The sequence below is a fragment of the Oryctolagus cuniculus genome, chromosome 7, assembly GCF_964237555.1.
Source record: "Oryctolagus cuniculus chromosome 7, mOryCun1.1, whole genome shotgun sequence".
Classification (NCBI taxonomy): Eukaryota; Metazoa; Chordata; class Mammalia; order Lagomorpha; family Leporidae; genus Oryctolagus; species Oryctolagus cuniculus.
The window spans coordinates 157226902-157239174 of record NC_091438.1 but is presented as its reverse complement, the minus strand read 5'-3'; the positions used below and the strand labels follow the sequence as shown (position 1 = coordinate 157239174).

The window sequence follows — 12273 nt, the reverse complement described above, 5'->3', positions numbered from 1 at the left end:
CGGCGCCGCGGCTCACTAGGCTAATCCTCCGCCTTGCGGCGCCGGCACACCGGGTTCTAGTCCCGGTCAGGGCGCTGGATTCTGTCCCGGTTGCCCCTCTTCCAGGCCAGCTCTCTGCTGTGGCCAGGGAGTGCAGTGGAGGATGGCCCAAGTGCTTGGGCCCTGCACCCCATGGGAGACCAGGAGAAGCACCTGGCTCCTGCCATCAGATCAGCGCGGTGCGCCGGCCACAGCACGCCGGCCGCGGCGGCCATTGGAGGGTGAACCAACAGCAAAGGAAGACCTTTCTCTCTGTCTCTCTCTCTCACTGTCCACTCTGCCTGTCAAAAAAAAAAAAAAATTAAAAAACAAAAACAAACAAACAAAAAACACAAAGGAGTGGGCCAGGCCCGGATGAGGCAGGTGGCATGAAGCAGGCAGGTGGGATGTGGAGACCCCCAGCCTTCCTCCCAGCTGGCCTGGCGCCGCCCAGCCAAGCTGTGCAGCCCCACCTGCTGTGGTCGAGGCCCGTACATTAAAGTCCTGGTCCGCAGGGTGGCGCTGCTGGGTGGTGCTGACTCCGGAGGTCCTTTGGTCCCTGGGTGCTGCCTTGGAGGGAGTTAGAGTCTTGCTGTTCTAGAACACTCCAGAAGGGTCGGAGGAATTGCTCGAGAGCCCTCAGAAGCAGGTTGGCTCACCTGGCCACAGCCAGCCACTGCCGTGGGCGCCATCGGGAGGAAGTTGGAGCTTCCTGGCGACGTGCGAGGTGAGGAGTCGGGGGGCTGCCGCGCAAGTCCTGGACTCCCCGAGCGAGTAGACACAGCAGTGCGTGGTCAGCTCCCACGTGGGGCTCTGGCTGACCCCCAGGGCTCGCGACCTGCTCATGCCCATGGCAAAGGCGGGGCTCCAGGGGCAGGTGCTTGGTGCAGTGCCTTATGTTGCCACATGGGGGCTCCACATCCCATCTCCGAGTGCCTGGTTCGAGTCCTGGCCACTTGGCTTCCAGTCCAGCTTCCTGCTAGTGTGCACCCTAGGGGGCAGCAGTACTTGAATTCCTGCCACCGCAGGGGAGACCCAGGTGGAGTTGGGCAGTGGGCTCTGCCTGCCTGGGGCTACTGTGAGCCCTGGAGAAGCTCTGAGAATGGGGCCCGTTCAGAACGGGACGAGCTGAGTCTGTAGCTCAGGGCTTTTTTCTTTTCTTTTTTTTAAAATTTTTAAATTTTTTAAATTTTTGACAGGCAGAGTTAGTGAGAGAGAGACAGAGAGAAAGGGCTTCCTTCCATTGGTTCACCCCCCAAATGGCCGCCACGGCCGGCGCGCTGTGCCGATCGGAAGCCAGGAGCCAGGTACTTATCCTGGTCTCCCATGCAGGTACAGGGCCCAAGCACTTGGGCCATCCTCCACTGCCTTCCCAGGCCACAGCAGAGAGCTGGCCTGGAAGAGGGGCAACTGGGACAGAATCCGGCACCCCGACTGGGACTAGAACCTGGGGTGCCGACGCCGCAGATGGAGGATTAGCCTAGTGAGCTGCGGCGCTGGCCGCTTTTCTAAAGATTTATTATTTATTTATGATGCAGTGGGTTAAGCCGCAGCCTGCAGGGCTGGTTCAAGTCCCGGCTGCTCTACTTCTGATCCAGCTCCCTGCTAATGTCCCTGGGAGAGCAGGAGGAGATGGCCCAAGTCCCTGGGCCCCTGCACCCGCCAGGCTCAGATAGGCTTCAGATAGGCTCAGCTCTGGCCGTTGCGGCCATCTGGGGAGTGAACCAGCAGATGGAAGCGCACGCACTCTCTCTCTGCCTCTGCCTCTCTGTAACTCTGCCTTTCAAATAAAAAAAAAAAAAAATTAAAAAAAATTTAAAAAAAAAGGCCAGCGCCACAGCTCACTAGGCTAATCCTCCACCTGTGGCGCCGGCACACCGGATTCTAGTCCAGGTTGGGGCACCGGATTCTGTCCCGGTTGCCCCTCTTCCAGGCCAGCTCTCTGCTGTGGCCAGAGAGTGCAGTGGAGGATGGCCCAGGTGCTTGGGCCCTGCACCCCATGGGAGACCAGGAGAAGCACCTGGCTCCTGGCTTTGGATCAGCACTGTGCACCGGCCGCGGCGGCCATTGGAGGGTGAACCAACGGCAAAGGGAAGACCTTTCTGTCTGTCTGTCTCTCTCTCTCTCTCTCTCTCTCACTATCCACATTGCCTGTCAAAAAAAAAAAAAAAAAAAAAAGCACATTGGAGACTAGCAGGGGGTGTGGCCAGAGCCCAGAGGGTTGCAGTGAGTCCAGCCTCGAGCTCTGGAAGCCCAGCCCGACCAGGCTCCCGGATAGGACAGGGCCGAGACGCACAGGTGCAGTACAGGCAGTACAGGACGGCGAAGCTCCCACCCAGCCCTCTCCACTCCCTTGCTCTAGGGAAGCCACGCTGCGAGGGTGCTCAGGTCTCTGTGGGGAGCACTGGGCCTCCGGACCACGGCCAGCATCCTAGGCTGGCTGCCCACGTGAGCCACGGCGAGCCGGAGCCTCCCCAGCTAAGGCTCGGGGGGCCACGGCCCTGGCCCGTGCTCGATTCCAGGAACGAATACAGTTTCACACCTGTCGGGGTCTTGGTCCCCTTCCCCAGGAAGCTCCTGTGGGATCTGCCCCCACCCCACATAAGGGGGTAAACCAAGAAAGGGGAGGGCACGGGTCCACGCGGCTGTCGGAAGGCCCTGGACAGACGCTCCAGGCAGAAGAAAATTCTAGAACACCTGCTCAGTACAAAGTTTTTTTTTTTTTTTTAAGATTTATTTATTTATTTGAAAGTCAAAGCTACAGAAAGAGGAAGAAGGAGAGAGAGAGGGAGAGGGGAAGAGAGAGAGAGAGAGAGAGAGCGAGAGAGAGCACTAGAGCTCCATATGGCCTTCCCAGGCCTTAGCAGAGAGCTGGATCAGAACTGGAGCAGCCGAAACTCAAACTGGCGCCCATATTGGATGCCGGCACTGCAGGTAGCGGCTTTGCCCGCTATGCCACAGCGCCGGCTTCATACACTGGTTCTTCCCAAACTGGATGATGCTGATGACAGACAGACACAGGCGTGCACATGCGGCCCCCACGCAACACTGTGTGACCACACGCGGTGGGTTTCCCCACACAACGTGGGATTCTCTTGGGGCTCAGCCACAGGCTCTCCTGGGGAAAAGTCCACGTGGCTCGAATGGCACGGGAGAGGAAACTGATCACGTGCCGGCGGTGTTCAATCACCCACAGGCAGGGCCATGGCACCGCCGTGGGGGACCACGTGCAGAAAACTCCAGCAGGTGGGCCGGGTTGGAAAGAGGCAGCGGCTGTGGCCGTGGAGGGCCCCTCGGAGCCGTCGGCTCTGAGACTGAGATGCCCGCGTCCACACGGGGCGGCCTGGGTTCAAAGCCTGGTTCCTGACTCCAGCTTCCTGCTGCTGTGGACCCTGGGGGGCAGCAGTGACGGAGGGAGCGATTGGGTTCCTGCCATGGAGATTTGGATCGAGCTCCTGGTTCCTGGCTTCTTCGGTCAGCCATTGTGTGCATTTGGGGAGGAAAATCCACAGATGGGAGCTCTCTCCTCTGTCTCTCCAGAAAAAAAAAAAAAAAAAAAAAATCCAGGTTTAGTGAATGTGACCTACAGCCCAAATGGCCCCAGCACAGACAGGAAGGTGAGCCAGGGCTGGCTGTTGGGCACGTCTCACTTTGGAGTTCCTGGTTCCAGTCTTGGCTCCGCTCCTGACTCCAGCTTCCTGCAACTGTGCACTACTCCGGGAGGCCTTAGGCGTCGGCTCGGCTGGTTGGGTCCCTGCCGCCCACATGGGAGACCCAAACTGAGCGCCAGGTTCCTGGCTTCAGCCTGGCCCAGCCGCAGCTGGTGTGGGCATGTGGCGGGTGAGCCAGCAGGAAGCAGATCTTTCAGTCTTTAAATCGCACAGGAAACAACCAAGGACACAGCTGAGGAGCACAGGGCAAGGCACAGGAGCTCCCGCACCCTCTGGGCGGCCTCTCCGGGGGTCTCCGCCCTGGTGGCACTGATCCCGAGGCCACTGGGAGTCGCACCCCAAGTCCCCGCCTTAGCATCAACGCACTCTCATGCTGAGACCCTCCCATGAGGATGTCCCGCGGCTTGTAGCTCCGGGCAGTACTGGGGGCCGAGAGCAAAGCGATGTATTTTGGCACAGAAGGTGAAAGGTGAACTAACTAGGAGGGGCCGTGAAGGTAGCTGCTAGGGGCCGATACTGTTTCTTTCTAATAAGCTACATGAGCTAATGGGGGCCCTAACCCGGGGGCATGGCTAGTTTTGACAAATATTTAAATACATTTTTTAAAAAAGATTTATTTGAAAGAGTTACAGAGGCAGAGAGAGAGAGAGGTCTTCCATCCGCTGGTTCACTCCCCAATTGGCCACAATGGCCAGAGCTGCGCTGATCCGAAGCCAGGAGCCAGGAGCATCCTCTGGGTCTCCCACGTGGGTGCAGGGGCCCAAGGACCTGGGCCATCTTCTACTGCTCTCGCAGGCCATGGCAGAGAGCTAGATTGGAAGCAGAGCAGCTGCGACTCAAACTGGCGCCCATATTGGATGCTGGCACTGCAGGCGGCACCTTTACCCGCTGTACCACACCACACCACCGGCCCTGGCCCCGACAAACATTTAAAACATGCAGACAGGACCAGCCTGATCCCATGCCACAGACGGCTTGGGTTTGTGGCCCTGTCCCAGATCGCTGGGACCCTGGGGGACTTGGGCCATGTCAGTCTCTGCAGACAGTGTTGCATCCTACCCCCGTCCCGGGGCTCAGCATAGCACACTCGCTGTGGCGGGGCAGGCGTGTGCAGGGTCGCAGCCTGCCCCTGTCCCGGGGCTCAGCACAGCACACTCGCTGTGCCGGGGCAGGCGTGTGCAGGGGCTTCATGAGAGCTGGGAAGAGAACTTATGTCACGCGACAGACTCTGAGTGAGGCTCACACATGCTGCAAGCGTAGCTGTGCTGGGTGAGGCTCTTGCTGCCGCTCTGCAGACTGCAAAAGGCAGACGGGGTCTGGGAGGCAGGGCTGAGATCCGGACCCACGCTCACTCCAGAACCTGCAGACATGGAGTCCCGGGCTGTCCTCGCCTCCCCTGCAGCTTGGCTGGCAGAGTGGACGTCCCTGCTGGGCGGAGCCGTGCTGCAGGAGACCGGGCCAGCCTGGGTGAGCAGGGATGGGGCTGCTCTGGGAGGGGCCCTGGTCAGCCCCTTCCTGTGCGGCCTTAGCCTGGGTTCCACACAGCTATGGCCACCCTGCCCTTGACCGCTAACGGCAGGACCCTGCAGCCGCTTGGCTCCCCGGAAGTGGGACCCTGTGGGGCAGACCCCAACTCCCCAGCCCCTCAGGACTCCTGGGCATCAGAGGGTGGAATGGAGATTGGGTTGCGGTCAGACGTGCTGATGGGTCCAGGGCCTGAACACGCGGATTCCAGAGGCACGGCGACTGGCCTGAGTGCGGGGCAGAACTGGCCCCGGCTCTCCTGGCCCCGCCATTTCCCCCACATGTTCCAGAATCATGAGTCAGGGATCTAACATTTCCGCCCAGGTAAGGGAGGGGACTGCAGCACCCCCTAAGCCCCCGCGGTCGGAGCCTCCTCTGCCCAGGCCAGGGGCCGGACTGGGCGGCAGGCTCCTCTCTCTGGGGCTCCCAGGGGGTGGCCTCCCCTTTCCAAATCTGCATCCTGGCCTGGGCCCTCGGGCGGCTCTGTACCCGGGCAGGCGCGTACCAAGGGCACTGCCCTGGAGGTTCAGCACCTTGGAGAGGGGACAGGCCTGTGCACAAGGACTTCCCCCAGGGACCACAGCACCTGCACTCTGCACGTCCCAGCACTTGGTGGGGAGCTGCTACCAACCTGCCAGAGGGCACGGTGTGGACAGGCAGGATCTGAACCCGGGTCCGAGTCCCCAGCAGTCAGGCCTGCCACCTGCGCCAGGCCTGGTGTGCTTGAACGGACCCCAGGTAACTGATCCCGGACGCTGCCCCTGCCGGGGTCACCGCCAGGGCCTGTGGCCCGTGGAGCACCTGGATGGGACCTGACCCAGCCCTGCGTGGCCCCAGTTCTCCTGGAAACACTGAGCAGCCCCAGGAGAGAGCAGAGGCACCACTTGGATCTTACCAACCCCTGGGGGTCTGGCTTGGTAACTGCTGTGTCCTGTGCCCCTGAGGTCAAGGCTGGTCCAAGGCTGTGGGGGCTGGGAGGACACGGCCTGCCTGGACGGGGCCCCAGGACCCACACAGACCGAGCACCCAGGAGCACACCGTGGCCAGAGGGGCCGCTGCCGGGCCCAGTCAAGGTCAGGGGACACAGGATTCCAGGCTTTGTTATAAATACTCGTGTTTGGTGAGGGGCACCAGAAGGCAGACGGTGCTATCCACAGCTGGCAGAGGCTTGCACAGAGACAGACAGACGCACAGACAGAGTCCGCCCAGCATTCTGGGGCCTGCAACACTTGGTGGGTGGGTGAGACCGGCAGGGGGCGAGGCCCGGGGCTGGCGGGCTCAGGCACCCTGGCGGCTCCGGGTCCGAGGTCCCCCGCGGTGTCGGCAGCGGCACGTGGGATCAGCTGACATCGTTCAGGGCCTGGGGGGACACGAGGTCGGTCAGGAGGACGCCCCGGGCTGTGCGGGGGGCCCTGCGTCCCACAGCCCCCCGGCCGCCCACCTTGCGAGCGAACTCGGGCAGCACGAAGGCCGCGCGGTGCACGTCTGAGTTGTAGTACTTGAGCCCCATCTCCTCCACCTGCTTCTGCGTCAGCTGCTGCACGGGCTCCCGGAAGTTGGTGCTCTGGGGGCCGGGGACAGGGGCCATCAGGGGCGGGCTCTCGGGGCCCAGCTGTACCCACCGCCGCCGCTGGGGGGCGCAGCTCCCAGCTCACCGGGTTCTTGCTGCACAGCATAAAGCCGATCTGGCCGCCAGGGTAGGTGGGGATGGTGCAGTAGGCGTAGCCCACCACGGGGAAAAGCGCCTTGCAGAACTGCCGCATCTCCTTGATGAGGTCCAAGTGCAGCCACTGGCACTCGCCTGGGGGGCAGGCAGTCCGGGCAGCGTCAGCGCTGGGCAGGGCTGGCCGGGCCGCGCCCAGCCCCGCCACACCTGACCCGGCCCCGCCCCGCCGCGCCCCGCCCCGCCCCGGCTCACCCTGGCAGCACAGAACGCCGTCCTCCTTGAGCGCAGTCCTCATGAGCTGGTAATAGGATTCCTTGAAGAGGCTCTCGGCGGGGCCTGCGGGCGGGGGAGACGAGCACCCCTGGCTGAGACCGCCCCGGCCTCCCCACCCCACCCCACCCCACGGACCCCCGCAGCTGTCCCGGGATTTGAAACCAGGCCTCTGGCATTCAGAACCCAACTCTGGGCGCAGGGGTCCACACTTCAGTCCCACTCCCGGGAGGTGCTCGTCCGAAGCTCTCCCCAGGCCTGCCCCGGTGGGCCGAGGCCAGGCCGCCACTGTGCTGGGGTCCCGGGGGCACCGGGGCTGGCCGGGCTCTGACCCGCAGGCTGACTCCTAGAGGCCCTGTACCGCCCCGCCCTCCCCACCCCCGCAGGCCCGGGGCTCCGCCCCTGCTCACCCATGGGGTCTGAGGAGTCCGTGATGATGACGTCAAAGGCATCCTGGTTCTGCTTCATGAACTCGAACCCGTCGCCCACGTGTAACGTCAGCTTTGAGCTGGAGTAGCCAACGGCCATCCCTGGCAGGAATTTCTTAGAGACTTGGATGACATCCTGGACAGGGGGACAGGAGGGACCAGGCTGGGCCGCGGGGCTTGGGGGGGCTGGAGCCGGGCCACTGCGGGCAGGCCTTCCCTTTCTGGAACCTCGGTTTCCACATCCGCGCAATGGGCAGGCCCCTGGCACCCCCGACGGCCGCCATCCCTGACCCCTTCCCCGCCGGAGGTCACCCTCTCCCCTGCCACACGGCCAGCGGCTGCTCTCAGGCCCCGGCCCGGGCCTTCCTGCCCCAGCCCGCACCTCTACCCCAAACCTGGCCTCTGATGCCCCATCCCCACCCACACCGCCGGCTCCCAGGGGTGCCCCCTGACCGAGACCCGCGCCCCTCCCAGCATCTGTCTTCCGGATGAGAAAACCCCGCGCCACTCACCTCGTCAATCTCGCACTGGACCACGGACTCCACGGACGGGTGCTTGACCACCTCGCGCAGGACCCCGCCGTCCCCGCCGCCTATGATCAGCACCTGCGGGGGGTGGGGGGCGGTCAGCGCGGGGCAGGCGGCGGCGGCCGGCGCCCCCTCCCCCGGGCGGCCCGCGTACCTTCCGCGGGCTGGGGTGGCTGCACAGGGGCAGGTTGGCGATCATCTCCTGGTACGAGAACTCGTCGCGCTCCGTGCACTGGATGACGCCGTCCAACACCAGCACGTTGCCGTAGGTCTTACTGCGGGCGGCGGGGTGACAGTCGGGGGTCCGGGTCCTCGGCGGTCGGGGGCAACGCGCCCCACCCCGCCCCGGGCCGGCAGAGGCGCCCCCCCGCCCCGCCGGGCAGCCCAGGGGCGAGCGGCTGGGGGACACGTGGCGGGGATGGGCGGGCAGGCCCGCCGCGCAAGCCGGGGTCGGCCGGGCTCTGACGCGCCCCGGGACTGACACGTGGAGCGCGCGCTCCTCCGGCCCCCTCCCACCCCCGGGGGCCGGGGAGCCGGCCTAGCTGGCGAGAACTTCTGACAGTTTGGCGGGCGGGGGCGGCTCGGGCGCGCAGGACCGCGGTCCGGTCTCCCGGGGCGGCGGTGGGGGGCCCGGCGGGCCCCAGGCTGGAGGGGGTCCCCGGGGTGGGCGGCTGCGAGCCCGCCGGCCGGCGCGGTACCTGCGGAAGACGAGGATATCCTGGTACCGCGAGCGCTGGTGGTGGAGCAGCCGCTCCACCTGCAGCGACAGGGCCTGGCCGGGCCACAGGCTGCACGTCTCGCGGAACCAGCCCTCGCGGATTGCAGTGGGGCCGGGGGCTGCGAGGCCGTCGGGGCCGGGCTCCATGGCTGGCGGGCGGGCGGGCGGGCGGCGCGGGGCGCGGGCCCGGGACTACAGGCCGCGCGCGGAGCCGCAGCACAACGGGACCAGCTCCGCCCCGCCGCCCGCGCCGCAACCTAACCCGCGGCGGGGCGGGGCCTGCGGGCCAGGGGGCGGGGCCCGACCCAGCCAATGGTGGCGCGGGAGCGGCGCGCGGCGAATCGGCGGCGCGGCCTGGCCGCGCGCTCATTGGTCGCCGGTCCGCCGCGCGGCACCTAGTGGCTGGGGCGCGCCGTCCGTCGGCTGCAGCAGGGTAGTAAGGCCCGCTCCCGGGGCCACGTGGGGCCGGCCCGGGCCGCCGGGCGGGTTCCGGGGGCGATCGGGCCGGCGGCAGGGGTCCGGCGTCCCTGCTCCAGCGCCGCGTAGGCAGGGCGGCGCAGCCGCTACCCTGAGCTCCTGCCCGCTCTCTGGGGCCGGAGGCGCCGAGCGAGGGGCTCGGGGCCCGGGAGGGGCAAGGAGCTGACGGCTCGGGCTCGGGGCGGTGTGGGGGCGCTGGGACCCGCGTCCGGGGGCTCGCAGCCCGCGAGCGCACAGGCTGGATTTGGCATTTTCCCTTAGATTCTGAGCCACCGGCCGTGTCCAGGGAGGAGGCCCAGCCATGAATATTCAGCGCCAGCCCGGGTCCTGCTCCCTGCAGGGGTGGGCAGGGATGTGCTTTCTGTTTTTATGAAAATGTCAAGGAACTTCTCAGAGTCACATTAAGCATGCTAATTACCAAATATTAAATGCTAATTGCTACGCACGAAGCCTGAATGCCAAGGAAGATGAAATTGGTGGAAGCTACTGTGACATTATGTCAAGGTTTTTTTTTTTTTTTTTTTTTTGACGTTTTCCAGCCTCCACCTGGAGGTGGGGAGCGAGTCCCCAGTCCGCGGAGCCTCCCTGCGAGGAGCACCGCGCTGTTGACCAGGGAATGCCTGCCTGAAGCCTTCCATCAACAAGGCGCTGTGGCCGGCTTCAAGCTCCCCAGGAGTGGTTTCAGGACACAGGTTATCCAGAGAGGTCGCGAGGGAGTCAGTCCAGGCTTCTGACCAGGTCCAGCCCGTGCCCGGGTCCGCGTGCTTGCCCGACAGGCTACCGATACCTGGGCCACCACAGCGTTTCCTGTGGGTGCCCGCCGAGCGCACTGTGAGCCCAGGAGGCTAGGGGTGGCCTCTGCCGATGGCCGGGCGCGTGTGGGCAGCCCTCGTGGCTTCCTGCTAGGTGGAGTGTGGCTGATCTAGACAGGGGCCCTGGCATCCCAGGAGCACCGTGTGGGGAAAGGTGGAGGATCAAGTCCATCCATCCTTCTACAGCAGAACAAGGAGGGTGCCAAGTGAGAAAGACAACTGCCCTCTTCCGGTCACCCTGGAGGGGAAAATGTGGCCCAGCCAAGGGCAGGAAGATGGGAGACCTCTAGGCTGGAGTATACAGGGGGCACTCAGCCCGGGTTCAGGGAAAACAAGGCCCTGATGGAGGGAGACCAAGTCCCCAAGTCTGCACATAGAAATACACATTTGTTCACCTTATATAAACTAAAAATACATAAATAAAGGCCCCGAACCCGTTACAGGCCAAAGTGCCCCCTGTGCAGCACCAGGAGCCCAGGTGCGACCCAGGGCTTCCAGTCACCAGGAGGAAAAACTGGTTTAGCCAGAGCAGCACCACAACCAATACTGCCGATACTGCCGATCAGGACGGAGGACTGCATTCAAACAGCTACAAAGTGTTGCTGTCTGGTGAGCTGACCACCCAACCTCCCAGCCTCCTCCAAAGGGCTGAAGCTTAGAGTGGGGCAGGGCGGCAGAGGGGTACAGGGAGGGGAGGCGTCAGTAGCTACAGCCCAAGGTAGGGGGCTGTCACCTGGGGGTGTCTGCCAGGCAGGGACTTGTGGGCGAGGCAGCACCTGACGGGAGCTCAGAGCGCTGTGCTCAGCCAGGCAGACAGCTGTGGCTGAGCGGGAACAAATCCAGCCATTGTACGGCGCTACTGGATGGGAATGCTGATGGCGAGCTGCCCGTGCACCACAAACAGCTGCAGGCCAACAGCCCTGCTGGTGCTGGATTCTCAGCTCCCAGCCCTCCCAGCCCGGCCAGCTCCTGCATCCCGGGGCCCAGGCCCAGCCCCCATATCCCGGAGTCCAGCCCCAGCCCTCCCAGCCCGGCCAGCTCCCGCATCCCGGGGCCCAGGCCCAGCCCTCCCAGCCCGGCCAGCTCCCGCATCCCGGGGCCCAGGCCCAGCCCTCCCAGCCCGGCCAGCTCCCGCATCCCGGGGCCCAGCCCCAGCCCTCCCAGAGTGACTGAGCAGCTGCTGATTGGGACACACATAGACACACACACACCCCCATGCAAGTGTCCCATCCTCCTTGGTCCCTTCCCCGTGACACTGCTGATGGACAGAGCTAGGGCTGTGGCCTGACCCCCTGGGGCTCCTGTCTCCACCCCAAGGATCAGCAGCTCTGCACCTTCAGCTTCCGCTAAAACTAAAACTTCTGACATTGGTACCAATTTTTTTATTGTGTAACGAGGGATATTTACAAAGACCTCAAAATCCTATTGTCTGGTTTCCACCTTAAAACATTATCATGAATACAGAACTATTAAGAAAAACTTGCAGTTTGGGGCCAGCACCGTGGCACAGTGGGTTAACGTCCTCCCCTGAAGTGCTGGCATCCCATATGGGCGCCGGTTCGAGACCCAGCTACTCCACTTCTGATCCAGCTCTCTGCTGTGGCCTGGGAAAGCAATGGAAGATGACCCAAGTCCTTGGGCCCCTGCACCTGCATGGGAGACCTGGAGGAAGCTCCTGGCTTGGGATCAGCGCAGCTCCGGCCGTTGTGGCCAGTTGGGGAGTGAACCAGTGGATGGAAGACCTCTCTCTCTCTCTCCTCTCCCTGTGTAACTCTGCCTTTCAAATAAATAAATAAATCCTAAAAAAAAAAAAAAAAAAAGAAAAAGAAAACCTTGCAGCTAGAGGACAGGCCCTGTTTTAACCCCGAGAAACGGCAGGGAGCGACTGCCTCGACCGCGCACTCGGGAAAGGCCCGGGAGGGTTCCGTGCCGAGGCCCACCCTGGGCAGGGCTCCAGGCGATCCGCTTCCCCTCCGCACGTTCTGCTTCCTGCACTTCTTGGGTGGACATGCCTTTACTTTTACACTCAGGAGGGAAGGCAGAGGAGAGAACCAGTCTTCCGGGAGCCACCTCGCGTTCCCTCTCCAGACTTTTCCTCCGTCTGAGGGCAGTGAAGAAGCGGGAGGACGCACAGGCGCCTCCTGAGATGCGGCCCGGACGCG

At 63.7% G+C, this 12273-nt stretch overlaps 1 protein-coding gene across 1 annotated transcript; it reads right to left on the bottom strand.

Moving 5' to 3' along the window:
* Positions 1 to 6310: 6310 nt before the first annotated feature.
* Positions 6311 to 9073, bottom strand: SRM (spermidine synthase). Its single transcript, XM_051841946.2, has 8 exons — positions 8803 to 9073; positions 8259 to 8379; positions 8090 to 8182; positions 7560 to 7713; positions 7132 to 7215; positions 6869 to 7014; positions 6655 to 6777; positions 6311 to 6573 (listed from the first exon to the last, which is right to left on the bottom strand). The coding sequence occupies exons 1-8, from the start codon at positions 8967 to 8969 to the stop codon at positions 6553 to 6555; spliced, it is 909 nt and encodes a 302-aa protein (XP_051697906.1). The 5' UTR covers positions 8970 to 9073; the 3' UTR covers positions 6311 to 6552.
* Positions 9074 to 12273: the final 3200 nt, after the last annotated feature.

What these genes read in the sequence shown, in the direction of transcription:
- SRM (XM_051841946.2), bottom strand. Translation starts at nt 8,969, where the DNA reads ATGGAGCCCGGCCCCGACGGCCTCGCAGCCCCCGGCCCCACTGCAATC. An exon ending in GCCACCCCAGCCCGCGGAAG is followed by an intron (nt 8,183 to 8,258) that starts GTACGCGGGCCG and finishes CACCCCCCGCAG; the next exon opens with GTGCTGATCATAGGCGGCGG. An exon ending in TCCAGTGCGAGATTGACGAG is followed by an intron (nt 7,714 to 8,089) that starts GTGAGTGGCGCG and finishes CCCCCTGTCCAG; the next exon opens with GATGTCATCCAAGTCTCTAA.